General features: G+C 39.7%; 1 protein-coding gene across 1 annotated transcript; it reads right to left on the bottom strand.

Annotated features, from left to right (window-relative positions):
• Window positions 1-334: 334 nt before the first annotated feature.
• LOC119155583 (very-long-chain enoyl-CoA reductase-like) lies at window positions 335-15,613 on the bottom strand. Its single transcript, XM_037404397.1, has 13 exons — window positions 15,563-15,613; window positions 13,548-13,634; window positions 13,000-13,051; window positions 12,619-12,663; window positions 11,179-11,282; window positions 9,032-9,147; window positions 8,808-8,913; window positions 4,230-4,302; window positions 4,098-4,141; window positions 2,649-2,706; window positions 1,827-1,915; window positions 748-793; window positions 335-648 (listed from the first exon to the last, which is right to left on the bottom strand). The coding sequence occupies exons 1-13, from the start codon at window positions 15,611-15,613 to the stop codon at window positions 521-523; spliced, it is 999 nt and encodes a 332-aa protein (XP_037260294.1). The 3' UTR covers window positions 335-520.
• Between the last annotated feature and the right edge of the window lie 558 nt (window positions 15,614-16,171).

The raw sequence follows: 16,171 nt of genomic DNA, 5'->3' as shown, positions 1-16,171 counted from the left end.
TTTGGTAGTGTTATTTGTTACACAGCAGCTGCCTCCAGGCAGCACACTCTCTTCAAGTCAAACAAGCCAGATCATGCAACTGTCTTCAGGCCAGCTGGCCATGCTGGCTGAACTGAGCTCTCTAGTAGTTAGTTGGTATGTCCTTGTTCCAATGTACTTATGTCTTGCAGAATGCTGCTGCTAAATTTGGAGCTGCTTTTCAGCACAGACTTCTCAGTATCTGATCCATCCATCTAAATAGACTAGTACAGGAAAATCTAAGTCAGTCAGATTTCAGTGAACTGTAGGGGTTTTTGACTACCAGCTGTGCAACGAAGCCTTTTTTTTTTTTTTAAAGGTTCTTCTGAGTTGAGAATTCTTGAATTTAAGGAAGTGTAGCTTTTGAGTGCATACAGTTTCCCTCAGCAGTGGAGATTAAACATGCACCAAAATCCTTTAAATTAATTTGCTTATTTGGCAGGAGGCTTATGAGCTTTTTCTTCTTGAAGTTCCGTGCAATATTCAAATTATACCTTTTTTCTTACAACAAAAAGGGAATAATTGGCATTCGAAGACTTGGGTAATCCTTGAATTCTCGCAGGTAAGTGCAGTGTTTATCCTTTGCCCAGATTGTCATCTGAATGAAGCAAAGCAAAGTGAACAGCCCCACTGGAAGGAAGGGAGAAAACCCAAAGTTTCATTATCGTATTAAACCCACATTCTTGTTACTGACATCACTTCAGGGTGAAGTACCAAAATATTACTCACCTGGAACACACTGAGTCATGATAGTGAAACTGATCCACGTCCCCACCTGTTTTGGCCAAGGAAATTTAAAATATTTCTGGTGACAGCATTTGCATTTATGTCTCTATTGATCAAAAACAACCTTGTCCTAGTACAGGTAAATAAAAAAGCCAAGGTCAGCCAGATCAATTTCTATTTGTTAATAACCTTTAGCCAAAAAGGTGAATAGTGCCTTATTATCACAAACAAAACCTTTGTGTTTGCTTCCATAGCTATTATTAACGTGACAAAAATTTAAGCACTACAAGTGTCTTATCTGTTTCTCTGTCTAATTTGTCTTTGTTCACACCTCCTTCTGTCAGTGCTAGGAATGGTAACTTTCTATAGCCTGAGGCCAGGTGCTGTTCTCATTAACATCTGTTAAACTCCATTGAAGTTAAAACCTGATGCTGTCCTCCTGTGCAAAAGTGCATGTTACACAGAGTTGCACTGGTTTTAACTGCTTTTAAACTGAGTTGGGAGTTTGGCTCCTGGTTAAGGAATATGAACTGATAAACTCATTCAAGCTTCTAAAGCAATCACCACCAACACAAGTGAATGTATAACTTAAGAAAATGGGGAAGAAGACCCAGGCACATCTTCCCTACCACAACATCTTCTATTTATCTGTTTCCCCATTTTCTCTACCACAGTATCTCTTACTTGTCTGCCCACTGTCTTCCCGTGTACTGTGATATTCCTGGGCTCTTTTACAATATAAATCCACCAGATGCCCCCATCCCCTCATTGCAATGCTGTTCCTGTTCTGCAGAATTTGCACTGCTTTAATGTGTATCTGCCTTGTCTAGCAGCCACACTGACGTGTAGGCCCAGGGTCAGGGCTGTCTGTTTAAGGTTAGTCCCATAAGTATTGCCTCAGGGAAGGAGAGGAAGAACAGACAAGTTCCTGTCTGCAATCTGATTTCATGGGATTTAGGGGAGGAGGGGATATGTATTGAGCTGAACTGTTTCAGAGGTTTCTTCCATATTTAGCATTCTAAAATAAATGAAAATATATTCAGTAAAACTAAAATCTGAACATCTTGTTTGAAAATACATACCTCATATGTATAGTTAGGGCAAGATACAAAGAAAAACAGCCATGTGAAAGGATTCTTTGTTGGATATGGGATCTTACGGGTTTTGGATCCTATAGATTAGAAAACAAATCACAAAATGTTCATACTCCTAAATATATTGTTTCCTATAAAGACAACCCAACTCTGCCTACTCCTGTGTCTCATCACTGTGAGAGGGACAAGCAGAATGTGGGAAAACAGCATGTCCTCTGGACCCACAAGGAGGAGTAGGATAACTGTGAGGAAATGTTCTGGGCATTAGGAAGACATCTACATATGCCTTTGATCACAGTCATTCCTGTAAGAAGAGGTACCTCAGGTTTTAGATTTAGAAGTTAAAGGTTTTCTCAGATTGCCACAGAATGGAATTTTAGCAGTCATAGTTGACAGCTATAAGATCTTTGGCTTATGCCCAAAGAACCCTGGCCTGCACAGAGATCTTGTGCCCCCTGTAGAAGCCAGTGAAATTACTTGCCTTGCTCCCCACAGCATAGCTTATACTAGCAGTCTCCTTTTGCACTACCAGTGTTAACTAATATACCAGCTCCCCCCAACATAACCTGGCCCTAACCAATAAAAATGACAGTAAGATAAGAAGTGCTGTTTAACAGTCTGGTGTTGGATTCCTTGCACTGTCCGATCTCCCCTAGAATCCAATCTCCACAGCGCTGAGCAATCTGCACCCCCACAGCAGTCAGCTGGCGGGTATCACCACCCTCCAGGAGCAGGTCTTTTGTGAGGCAGAGTAACTGCAGAAGTACTGAATGGCTGTACGACAGTGAAAAGTAATAATGCAATTTTTACCATTTCTCCGGAGGTCACTGAGTGCAACGTGAATGGAAAAATTTCCAGCTTCACACAGCTGCAAGAAAACAGCATGATGGTGTTAAAAATGTGCTTCTCTTCTATTTACCTTTTGTTATTTCCTTTTGTTATTATCTGGGGTACTTAAAAATAAGGGGGGGGGGGGGGAGGAAAGATTCTATTATAAAATAATAAATATCCTTAACTAAGGTTGCTGTCTGACAGGAGAACTGAATGTCTTTGTTCAAACATGAGTCCATATTATATTCATATATTTACAATATTTGCCAGCAAATGTGGACTCTGTGTCCAAAAGATCAAATTTTCTACTTATATAATCCCTGTGAGGTCTAAAGGCAATTAAACCAAAGGGGATAAAAGTAAACCCAGGAGGTACTTGTTTTATCTTTTGGTTAGTCTTACGTTTTCTAAAGCACAAAAAAAAATTATTTGGATAGTTTTGGTTTCTCAAAAGCTATTAAAATCCCAAGGAAGATACAGGTTGGACTCTAAGTAAGTTTTCTCTAGAGTATAATTGACATGAATCATAACCCAGGTTTCTCCATTGGTTTTAAATAATGTTTCCCCAATCAATTATGCAGAAAGTGTAGTGAAATTGCCTATTTATATGGTTATGGATAGCCTCCAGCGTCTGCAAAGCATAACTATTAAAGCAAATGACTGGTGGTCAGAGCTCCTGAGTTTTATTCCTAGCTCTGTGTTTTCAGTTATGTAGTCTCTCTATAAAAAGGGAATAGATTATGAACTCACAGAATTTTCATACTAGAGAGCTGCTTTGAGATCCTGCAGTCATTGACAAGTAGTTGCTCAAAGCAAATGGACAGCTGATGCCCTAAACAAGTTATGCATACATGAGAGAAATGGGTAGATCTTTGTTGGCTACACTAATGTTGCTTCCACGTGTATGAAATGTTCCTAGGAACTGTGAGAATGAACAGACAGTGACTTAAGAGTTTTGCTTTATAAGGAAAGCTGTAAAAAGTTTCTGAAGCCCAGTAAAATGAACCTTTATCCCTGGAAATTATCAGCAATATACTTTCTTATTGCTTTCTTGTTTTATTTTTCTGAGTTTTATGATCTGTTGTGATTCTTAACAGACAGTTCACAAAAAAAAAACCATTGGCTTTTAAACAGTGTGACAAACTGGTAGTTTCAGGATTCTTTTAAAGATTATGAGACATCACCCCAGCATATATCCCATATATCCCAGTCTTGGAATGGATACAGAGTCGAAATCTTTCCTTGCGTACAGAGTCACATTAAAAACTGACAGATTTATCTGTTCTGCATGCAAGTGGTCAGCTTTAGTAATATGTCCCAAGTGTTGACTTTCCAAGTATCTGCTAATCCTACTCACTCCTCCATTTATACAATGTAAGAAATAAAGCAACATGTTTTAGTGTTTTATAAAAAGAGCAATGAACCTACCAGAAACATGATCACAGCAAAATTAATCTGCTTTTTCCCATAAGCTATAAAAATAAAAGTTTACATGTGATTAGTACTAATATACAAACACATAAGTACTTAAATCATACTGAGGGTTGTTTTGCTACTTACAGGGAGGAGTGTAAAGAGGATGATTGATGTAATAAGCAAGCCAAGCTGCAAATCCCCAGTAATATAAGCAGTTCTGAAAAACATGGAATTTTTCTCTGTTTTAGTACAATCCTTTGGGCCAGTACTCACTGCAAGGACCACTGATAACAATTAATTGGGCTGATCCTTCAGGTTGCTGATAATACAACAAAGAATGACATCCTAAGTGTGGGAAGGTGGGAGCAGACAGCAGGAAATAACAGGAAGGAAGTAGTGCTCACTGAGCAAGATTTCCTCTCAAGTATCTTGGAGCTGTTAGGTTTATAAACTGTTTTAGAACATATGATCGTATTATTGGAAACAAATTTATCTTGAGAAGCAAGTAAATGGCCAAAGAATAAATGCCATACAGACTGTACGTGAGGGAGTGACTTGTTTTGCTGACCCCTGAGACTTTGTAGAACCAGATTTAGGCACTGCGCTCTTTTCCCCGCTTATTACTTTGTACTGCCCAATCTCTTGCCTTTCCTTTTCTCCTTCACCCCATGAGTTTTCTTTTTTTCCCATGCTTTAACTTTTCCTGTTTAAAGGCACCATGCCTGACACTTTCCTCTGCCCTTTCACTGTGATATCTTCAGTTTGTACCTTTTGCTGCTGCCCTTGGCTTTCTGCGATCCAGCTTCCGCTCTCTGAATTCTGGTAACACAGCTGTCACTAATGGCTATACTGACTCATTCCTGACGAATCTCAGAGCTTGTTCGCAGGCTTCGTCCATGAAAAAATCCTACTTACAATGACAGTCTCTACCTCTTGTTTCATTTTCCTGGCCCTGCCTCTTTGCAGTTTTTCTTCAGACACTCACTGCTGTTGTAGTATCTTGGTGACAGGTAATCTTGTCCCTTCTTATACATCTGTAGGTAGGAGGGAGGCCCTTTCTTGGCCCATTCCTCTTCTTCCTCTATGCTTTCATCTCTAGGTGCCATTTCCTTGCAGACAGACTTTAACCCTTGTTGACAACTCATAAATTTGCCTCTCATCAGCTGAGATTTCTTCCTTTATCAAACCTAGTGCCTCAGTTGTTAACGTTTTAGGGCATGTTTGGTTATTACCTGGACTTCAGTGAGACCAAAACTGAGCTCTTTATCTTCCTTTCACCCCTTCTCCTGTTCTTTTCATTCCTCTTGTCTTTCCTTCCCTCCTCTTGCATAAAACACTGATCCTCTTACTTCTTCTGGTGATACTTTTTTTCTTGGCCTTCTAATAGGTTCATGTACCTTAGACATTTATAGGTCTTCCTGCTTTCTCCTTCACAGCTTTCCTTTCCTGCTCATGCAGCCAAAAGTTTTATTCAAGGCTGCATTCTTGCCTGTCCTGCCTGGTTTAACATTTTTTTTGTGGCTTTGAATTTTGCAACCTTTTCCCCCTGTATGTATCAGAACTGCATTTCTAGCAACAATACCCTGAAAAAGTGATTACCTTAGCATCTGCAACCCCCACTAGCTGACTGCAGTGTCTAATGGTGCATTTTTCTTAAAATGGTGGTGAGGGGTAAGCCCCCCGATCTGCTCCAAACAGTTGTGTCAAACATTCTGTTGCATTTCCCCTTTCTTTTCAGAATTAATTGAACCACTGAAGTGCCCAGCGAGCTTAGGCAAAATGGACACCTTTTGGGGTATGCCATAATACAGGCCCATACTATGTCCTTGCTCTGAGATTATATATTAGTAGGTAACTGATGAGAAAAAGCAAATTATTAATGAATAATTACAGATCAGGTGGGACAAAATAGTAAAGAGATTAAGTAACTTCCCTGTGATGACTTCCCTTTTTCCCTGGAAAAGAAGCAGAGCCAGAAGAATGACTCCAGTGAGGAGCAATCTAGTTAGTGTCCTGTCCATAAACTACTGCTTCCTCCCTAACACTAGCTTCTTCCACCATCACCTATTTACTAACTGCTGTACAAACTTAGGTGGAAACAGGTTCTTGTAATCTTGGAATGGCATCTTATGAAAAACCTTTCCCTAACTTTGGGGCTTGGCACAGGACGGATCATTTGGCAATGGATTTCAGTAAAGTAAAATTAAATAAATAAATAATCATGGCTTAGCTCCCAGCAATACATGCTGTAATTAAACTGAACAAGTACTATTCATCCAAAGAATATGATTTACTGCAAGAGTATTCCTTAGTTATAAGAAAAGGAGCTTTAAGATGAGTGGAGTCTGGCACTGCTAAGGTCCTTAGCAGTAACATTGCAAATGCCTGGCTGCCACTAGAAGCCTTATGGCTCATACAAAAGCTTTCAGTGCAGTTCAGATAGGAACAGCAGAGTACAGGCAGACTTCATAAACTCACTCGAAAGGAAAAAATTGTTTCTGTGAATATTTAATATTCCAGGTGAATAATAAAGCCTTACAACAAACTCTCAGAAAAAGATTTTGTGGATCAAGTTCAGATATTGCAGGGACCCCATGAATAAATTTTTTGTAACTTTACAAAGTTATGGCTAGGATTTTTGTCTTCTCTTCTCCTGTTGATGATCCCTATAAAGATCAAAATTATTTCCTAATGCCTTGCCCGTGTTTGTTCATGACAAGCATGTACCCTTCTGTTTGTCTTGTTATATTGTCTCCTGGTTTAAATAGTATTTCTTTAGGTCTAGTGTTTTCTTTCCTCCTCTTTCCTCCAGATGTTTTTACACAAAGCGACAATATCCCTTCTTTTTACCCATGAAAATGTTCAGTAAGAACAGTCATAAGACCAATCTTTAAGGAATTCCACTGGTACCTCTCTATTCTTACAGGTCTGACGGATCCTTTTCTGGCACAACCACGGTCATCTTTTCTTTAGTTAGTTCCTTCACCACCACACAATTTTTGTATTAAACCCTATGTTATTCACCCTGAGCCAGCTGTTTACTAAGTCCAGATAAATCAGGCATTCTACCTTTCCATTGCCTAGAAAAATCACATATCTTAGAAAGAATTATACTATGTTAGTATATAGCATGAACCACGTTTGGTGAAGCCCTGCTGCGGTTTACAGTATCATTTACTCCTATTTCCATCTGGTTAAAAAAGGATGAAAATCACAAACCTTGTTAATTCCTGTCTTAGATCTCTGCTTGTTGAGACTGAAGTGTCTCTTCTTAAAGGTAGCACTCCACTGTACTTAGGAAATAAGCTATCTATATCTGCTGCCTTACTTAAAGTAAGCAGCTTTGTCTACCATCTGTATGTAAGAGAAAAAAGGGAAGAGGATCTGATATTTTTCTCACTGGCACAATTTTGGAGTAGCACCACCAAAGCCAATGAAATCATAAAAGCAAATCAAACCCAAGCACTGCTAAGAAGGAAGAAGAACTGTGATCAACTTTACAGATGAAAGCAAGTACCACCAACCTGAGAAGGCAGAAAAGTAGAAGTGATCAGAATGACTGGTACAAGTGTCAATTTTAGCAACAACAGTTTGTATGGTCTGAAAGGAACGAGTAGTTGTCAGAGACAGCAGTGAGAAAATGAAGATTTATCACACGGTACAGATGCTTTTTCAAGGTGAAGTTGCTCACTTATCTGCTGTTTAGCATGCATTAGCTACTGTTGTGCCAAGAACAAATCTTTAAGAGATCTGCTAGCCTTTTAACCACGCCTGCACTCTTCTGCTGCAGAAAACACAGTAAAATTGCTGGGGAGGATTCTTTCTGAGGGCCACTGCTCAGCTACGGACCCTCCTTCCATTTAGGAAGCATGAAGCTCTCACCAGAACTATCAGAGCTGCTGCACAGCTGTAAGTATTTCGCTGCAAGGCAGAGCTTCAGGTGCTGAGTGTCACTGCCACAGTGCAAATTCCAAGGGTCTGTCTAAATCCCAAAAGTTAAATACCCAAACGCTGATACTATATGCTTTCCCAGTTGTAGATTATAATCTTCTGTCTTCCTGAGTATAAAGTGTATTTTTGAATACTAGTGTGTACTTTGTTGCAAACATTTGTAAAATAACTACCGCCCATGCATAACCATGCAGTCCACTGTACTACTTTGCAGACATCTGGGAAATAGCAGGTCTGCATCTCAAAAGCTGCCCTATGCCACAGCAGCCGTGGTAACCTTAGGGAGTGCTCCGGTGGGAGAAGAAAATGCAGAACAACCCAGCTGCTTTGTGCTGGATCAAAGTAAATTAACGGTTGCTTAACAGCAAAGAGAGTGTTAGGGGCAAAGAAGATGTACAGTGATTGTTAAAAAACAGGTAGACTTAAAAAAAAAAAAAAAAAAAAAAAAGAGGCAACCCTCTCAACATTGTGCCTGCCTGTACTACCATAAAAGTTACCAGTGTTACTAAAACCTTCACACCAAGCTGAGTGAAAAGGAAGGGTATGCTGGAGGTTAAAAATACTAAAAAAGCAATGAGACTACTGTAACATGAGGGTTATACAACTGTGACGTTAAGAACTCTTTTGAAAGAACTACAGCTTTTATGGGTGAGATTTGCTGTGCATTACTACAAAAGCCACACCAAAAAAATCTGTGCTGTGGAGGCAGAGCATAGGTTGGCTAGGCTGGATTTGTAAGGGGGGCTATGGATAGATTCTGACACAATTTACCTTCACAATATTCCTCAGTGGCATAGTCCCATGGGAGAACCGATGAACAAATACTGTTTCAATCAACCTTTTGATGTAGTGGAAAGAATGGCAGATACATGCCAAGCTAGAAACAGCAAGACAAAAGCATTTAAGAGTGCTTAAAAAAACAAGTGTGGCAAGACATTTGGAATAAGACTACAATGCTAACAAGAAATACTGCTCAAGCCTGCAAACGGACTTACTTAACTACTGGATGCGGACTTGATGTAAATCTCTCATCCAGCCCATAGACAAAAGGCATGCGGAAATAAAACAGAAAATAGATGAACAATGGACCTGTATATTCTATCAAAAATACCTGCAAAAAGAGAGAAAATAATTAGACAGCTGAATTAGATGATGGTTTTGCTTTGGTTTCTTTGTGATAACTAATGCAGTGGGATAAACACCTCCGCTGACCCAGGATGGCATTTAGAGAGGCAGGGAGGAAATAGCAGGTTTGGGCTTGGGCTGTGAAACTGGTAGACATGCAGTAAATGTTTTGCAATGCATTTGCCTCAGTTGCATACAAACAGCCATCGCCAGTGCAGCTGAAACAGTACGGGTATGAAAAGATAGTAATGGCAGCCCAGAGATCATGATAAATACACATGCATGTTACATTTACGCAGCTCTCACCCTCCTCTTGCCCTCAACAACTGTCACTTTATTTTGGGTAAAAATGAAATTTGGTGAAGAATTTATCTTGAAAAAGAGCAGCTTTTTTTCTTATGAATGAGTTGTTTAAATTGGAAACACAGCTTGTAAGTGTTCACAGGTGACCCCATCTGTGTGAACAGTCAGGCAAGGCAGATATCCCCAGAAAACAATCAATTCATTCTATGTTCAAACAATCTTTAATTTGAACACAAAGGAAAAAAAAAAGAAAAAAAGAGACAGGAAACCAACGAAGCTATTATCTAACTTGATTTCATTTCAGATAGGTGTGCATTTCTTAGGAACATCACTTTAAATTGAAGTTTACTTTGGACCAAACACTAACAGTTGAATTTTCCACACTTCCGTAAGTGAGGAAGGTAGGACCATATCTCATTCATAGAGAAAGAAGGGAAATTGATTGTACTGTCAAAAAAAAACCCAACAAAAAACTCCCAAAGAACAACCAAAAAAAAAATAATCCCCAACCACTGTTCTCTAATGTGTTTAGAGTTATTTGGACGCTCAGAGAAGTTGTGCTGTAACAATCAGCATTTTCTCTGGCAAAGATTGGATTTGACTGTAGATGAGAAGTTTGTCTTTTTTTATTTGATAATACTAAAGTATTTCTTGGCTTACATTTGAATGAAGTAGCTTTGGAGGGCAGGGAGAGCAGAATGTGTAGGAAAGATTATGGAATGGCAGAACTCTGGTTTACTCTGCACTGTGATATTTTGGTATATATTAATGCATGTGTGACTTGGAGTATACACCGCCATTAGTTTTCCCCTGTCTTGCTGGGTTTTTTGATTGTGTGATAGCTGCCCGATTTATCAGCATTGCGTCCAAACTAATGATGCAAAGATTCAGTCTTGCAGAACATTTGACTTTTTTTAATCTCCTATGAATGTTGCCTTTGCTATTTGTCATGTACACAAGATATTATTAATGTGGGCACATAATTCCCTTTGTGCTGTGCTGTTTCATTAGAACTATTTTAATATGTGCATCGTGGACCTTCTGGAGAACTGGAAGGGTATTGGTCACCTCACTGCATAAACAGCAGTGCTGTGTTGCCTGCCAGCTGAGTTATGACAGAATTTGCATTTGAGCTAAGACAGTAAATATGCAAGGTCTTTGTGATGGCTACTAATATTGCAGAAATTATCAGCTGTAATTAGCCTGCCGCTAGCACCCTGGGATGTAGCCACATGCAGACCACTAGCTGATCTTACTTTTGTGTGGTTTCCTGCTAGAGTCACTCCAATTACTGACATGTGAAGTCGCTCATGTGCCCCTTTGCAGGACAAACTCATAGAGGTATAATCCTGGTCCTTGTCAGGAGGGTTATGCAGGCCCTGTGAAGCAGAGCCCCAAAGGCATTTAGCCACCTAGTTCCTAGTGATTTTGCAGTAGACAACTAGATTAATTTGAGAACTTGCACCTTAGTTCAGTAGAGCCAACCCACCCTGCAGCAAGTTTTCCACTGCTGCTCTCCCAGGGAACTAGGCCTTCAGAATATCCTGTTACTGCTTTCCCTGATTACATGAACTGAAGCAATGAGGATTCATTGCCTGCACCCACTGTCAGAGCAGGCATCATGCAGTAATATTGGAGAGAGACAAAATGTGATGTAAGGATTAATTATGGAAAAATAGCCATTAAAATGGCTCAGACTTGAAGCATAGCTCACCGTAGTCCATCCTATCTGTGGCCCTAAATCTTTAAAGTATAAGGTAGCAGTTGTGCCAACAGGGAGGTGCTGCAGGATTTCCTCATCCCTCAGGGACTTTCCTTCTGAGAAGGAAAGAGGTAATTACATTTCAGTGAAATTCAAGTCAACTTTGGTAGCATACTAGCTTTATATTGTGCTTTAACCAATCTGTGAGACTCTTTGACGTGACATGGGTTTATTGGAACCTCAGTAAACTGAGAATGTTTATACTTAATTTTGATGTATCCCTGTAGTCACATATAAGCCTGGATCCTCTATTCACACTAAGACAGGAGAATTTTCAGCCCTGTGTGCCTGCCGAGTCTAGTAGACTTGCTCCATCACTGCTACAGCAGAATTTGCTGGTGGGTCACTGCCCTTTAACAGAGTTCACTGACCTCCTAGTCAGCTGCACCTCCATCTCTCTCATCTGTCCTCATTGCTCATCGTCAGACAAACAGAAGCTAGGATAAGCTGAGATTGGAAGGCCCCCCTACAGAGGTTTTCATTGCCTCCTTTTTTCCCAGCCAAGCAGCTAGGAGGTTATTCCACAGGACTTGGACTAGTACTCAAGGGTTTAATGCCTAGATCTGGGGGAATCTCCAGAAGGCCAGCATTTTCTCATGGCAAGCCTCACAACCTAAGTCCATGGAGGAATCTGACAAGGTAGATCTTTGAAGAAGGAAATACGATGTTCATACGCCTGTTTTCCACGGAAAGATTCCACACAATGAAGTAATCTTCACCAGCATGCTTCTAAGGGACATTTAAATAAACTTATGCTTAATGAAAGCAAAAGAAGAAAGTGCTACACTTTATACTGAATGCAAAGATCAATTAACACAATTTGGCAATTAGACTTTCTTTTGCGCACCCAGGACATGTACTAAGAGGCTTCTAGTAGCAATACCTTCAACTGCATTAATGAAGTCAGCCAGCTGGCATCAGCTTTGTCAGCAAATCCCACATCCACAGCAATGTGTTTTGCATTAGCTTACCTCAAAAGAACTTTAATTCCTGCTTGAGAGCAGTGGATTATGTGAATTGATAGCTCTAACTCATAGCCCTTTTTAGTGCTCCCAGCTGAGCATCACTGTGGCGATCATTTCACTGCAGCTAAGGGAAATTAGTATCTATATTCTGTGCTGCCTGTCTTGAAAGCACAAGTGCTCAGTAGTTAGAAAGTGCACTGGAACAATGTGCAGACTCCTGAGTTAATTACCAAGCACCAGGCACATGGGTGGAACTCCGTTCAGTACTTTCAAAGAATTAAATTTGTTCTGGATTCTCTTCAGCCTTCATAGTGCTAATTAATGTAGCTGGAAACTCATTCTTAAGAGCTAACACCCATGCAGAGTACACCTTTTATGCCAGGCCCCTGCTCAGAGCTTTGTTACTCGAGTCCTCACAAGTACTTACTTGGATCAAGTTTTAGCGACTGCCTTGCTGGATACCACCGAGGATCTGTAAGATCATACAGAATTGTGTGATATATACAATGTTTGTTTCACATCATCCACCATTACAGTGAATGCAACACAACAAGATAAGATTTAGTTAAAGATTTTTAGGAATATTTATTCAACATGAATATCTGTAAGAAATTATGCAGCAGACAAAACACAAAGGTGTATCTGGGTAGTATAAAAAACTATACTGAAATCTCACTGGTTTTCGCATTCAGCTGCAGGTTACTTAGCATTATGTGTGTACATCACGTGTTTCAAATTATGTAATTCTCTCCTATTTATATACTGGATATGCTGATGTGACGTGAACTGCGGCAAAAGTTATACTCACAGAATTTATGGAACATCAATCTGATCTCCCTAATTGTGGCATTTGGTTCCACCTAGGCAACAAAAAATATTGCATATGTAAGATGCATATTTTGAAAGGCACCTAGTTAAGACTATTCCAAGTAGAAATGTGACTCAAACAATGTAACACTGTAACTTTCTTACAGATGGCTAGGATTGGTATGGGTGACTCGCATCACTTCTTACAGGAAAAAGGACAATTTGTGACATCTATTTCAGAGGCAGCCTCTCTAGCAGTGATCAAAAGTTACTACAACAGCAGCAACAGTTTGATGGCTTATGAGTGAGTAAGACATGACTGGCAACATCTTAGTGAAGGAACTGAAGCGTGCTCTTTGCCCAAAAGCTCCTTCTGGGAAAGGGTTGAAGTACTCTAGTCAGTACGAAGTGTGCATCATCATTGCCCCTTCAATGGCCGAAGATGGGCCATCAGGAGATGAAATAACCTTCATAAACACTAAGTTTACTTAAGCAAAGTTAGTAATTTTTAAACAGTCACCTAGCATTTTAAACAGATTTTTGTTTTACCTTATCTAGGAAGCATAGCTGTTTCTTTGTCTTCCAATCAAGGATTTCCACCTGATAGGGCACAAAATGATAATTACTAATTATTGGCTACATAATCTCTAAACTCTTAGTTGATTCCCAAATTCACAATCATTGTTCAGAGGCACCATTTTTCTCTGATCTGTGGACTGTGTGAAAAACAATTTTGATGTGCTCAAGAGACAGTGTTGCTCGTAGCCAGGTTCTCAAAGCACTCAAATTGCAAAACTAGTAATATTCTTGCCAAATAAATGATCTTCCTGCATATATTCAGAAGCAGAGGTAGCTAACATTGATTAAAACACATTGATCTTGGATATTTTCTTATGCTAGAGCAAGAGGAACAAATAAGGAATCGCTAAGGAACATAATTTTTATGATTCGTAAAACTAGACAGTTTGAGAAAAAAAATTTAAATGTGCATATGTATGCATGTAAGCAAATGTTCTGAGTACACACAGCTTGAAGATTAATGTGCATTGTTCCCAGAATATTTTAATTATAAAGAGAGTGGAAAACATAGGCAACATAATGAGCAAACGCAGCTAAAGATCTGGATTTCACAAATCCTTAAAAGGTTGTTGTAGGAATATTCAGTTTCACTCTTGCACCTCAGATCACCTGTACTACTAACTACATATTAGCATTTTATATTCCAAGTAGCGGTTTAGCTACAGCTCTGAAAAGGAAAGAGCAGTTTATTTCCATGATCAAATGGCACTTTGGCAGATGGTTATGATTTTAACCAACAGACAAGCAGACAAGTCCCCAGAGGTTTCAAAGCCCAGTTGCAGCAGGCTAGCAAAACCTAAAATACAGTGATGGTGTTTTAATTTCATTTGTTCTCATCAAACACAGTAAAGGAACTTTGTGGTGTAGCTAAGAGTGAAAGTCCAAAGCTTATCTGTCACACTAAATGACATCATTACTTAGTAACAAACGAGTTAGTTGTTTTGTTTTTCTTAAATAAACATCTAGCATTAATTATGCTTGGTATTAACTGGCCAAGAGGATAGACTAACATTAGGCTTTAAATATGATTCCTTACTAAAAATAGGAGTCACAGTCCAGTATCTTTCTAATAGGGCTGCACTGAAGAGATAGCTTGGTTAGGGTATCTTATTTCCTTGTTTTATTTGTCCCAAATTGTTCTTTCTGTATTGGTGCAGCAATGGAGCACTTCAGCTCCAGCCAGAAGTATCAGATCTGATCTCCGCCAGGGGTACTATTGCAGTGATATTTACTGCTTGTGCATCGTAAGCTCTTATGTAGGACATCAAGGGAGGTAAGCACTTTTCCTCCTTTGTGATATCTAACAATGATTGGAATATTATATGCTTTCCCTTTATTTTTTTAATTTGAAATGACTCAAATACCAAGTTCTAGTGTCTCTGTGGGACATCTCCATGGGAAAGCAAATGAGTGGATTCCCTTCCCAGAGGGCTGTTCTTGAAATACAGCGTTCTGACTCTTGCCATCCACAGAACAAGTACTGTAGGGGCTGTAAACCATTTCTTGTCCTTTCTGATGCAAAGTTGCTATAAGGATTATTAAAAAATGAGCTGTATCTCAAAGCTTTTGCCTCAGTGAATACCACTGCCCTACAGACTACAGCAGTCCCCAGTCTCAGCAGTCTCCCTCCTGTTCCATACCCACTCCCAGCATACACAGTTTGGATCAGAACCCCCCGGGGGCTGTTTTAGTCTATGGCCTTCGGTGGCTGTATCAGAGGAATCTTCTCCAGGCCAATTACAGAGTGGTTTTGATTGCCTTCTGCCACCTGTGCTCTTTTAATTGAGTTATTCTTATTATGCACAAGGCCAGACTGAAAAATATAGAGCATTTTCTTTTGCTCTGTGGTTTTCAGGGGAGTGGCTGTACAAAAATGTAGGTACTTCTGTGGACCTTCGGAATCAGTGTGGAAAACAAACAAGATCTTCTGTACCATTGTTTGGTTCTATTCCAGTGTGTCTCTTTGAAGTGTCAAACTGACATACCTGCCTGTACTGGCCCATTTCTTTAAATACCTGAAGGGAACCTATAGACATGGTGGATCCAGAATCTTTTTGAAGGTGCACAGTGAAAATGGTGAGAGGCAATGGACATCAGTTGCAATATGGGAAAATCCAATCAGATACAAGGAAATTTTTTCACCATGAGCTTGCCCAAACAGTGGAACAACTTGCCTAAACAGGATGTGGAATCTCCATCCTTGGAGGTATTTAAAACTGGTCTGGGGAAGATCTAATGCCATTTGACCTAGTTGTATCTGCTTCAAACAGGAGCTGGACTACACAACTTCCAGAAGTCCCCTGCAACCTAAATTATTTAATGTTTCTTTTTTTTTTTTTGGACACCCATTCCTGAACTTCAAACATTTCTGTTACTTTCAGTTATTGTCAAGATCTAAGCAAATATCAAACATTCCTTCCCTTTTCAGAAAGATGGATGCAAGAACACAGCTTTAGATTCCACTCCAGTCTGTAGAAAGTTGTGTGACGACAGAGTGAAAACAAGGTGACCGTTTCCTCTAATTATCACACCTCTTAGCTGTATCAGAACATTCCCCAGTGTTCAGATGATCCCTGCATCAGGGACAGAAAAGC

The sequence above is a fragment of the Falco rusticolus genome, chromosome 11 (assembly GCF_015220075.1).
Source record: "Falco rusticolus isolate bFalRus1 chromosome 11, bFalRus1.pri, whole genome shotgun sequence".
NCBI classification, from domain to species: Eukaryota; Metazoa; Chordata; class Aves; order Falconiformes; family Falconidae; genus Falco; species Falco rusticolus.
The sequence above is the reverse complement of the archived record's forward strand: the minus strand, read 5'-3'. Positions and strand labels throughout refer to the sequence as shown.

Excerpts from the sequence above, each read along its gene's own strand:
- LOC119155583 (XM_037404397.1), bottom strand. The coding sequence starts at position 15,613 with ATGTCTATAGGTTCCCTTCAGGTATTTAAAGAAATGGGCCAGTACAGG. Across the intron at positions 12,664-12,999 it reads ATTGATGTTCCATAAATTCT|ATCCTCGGTGGTATCCAGCA; the intron begins GTGAGTATAACT and ends ATGATCTTACAG. Across the intron at positions 794-1,826 it reads GCCCTAACTATACATATGAG|GTGGGGACGTGGATCAGTTT; the intron begins GTATGTATTTTC and ends TGGCCAAAACAG.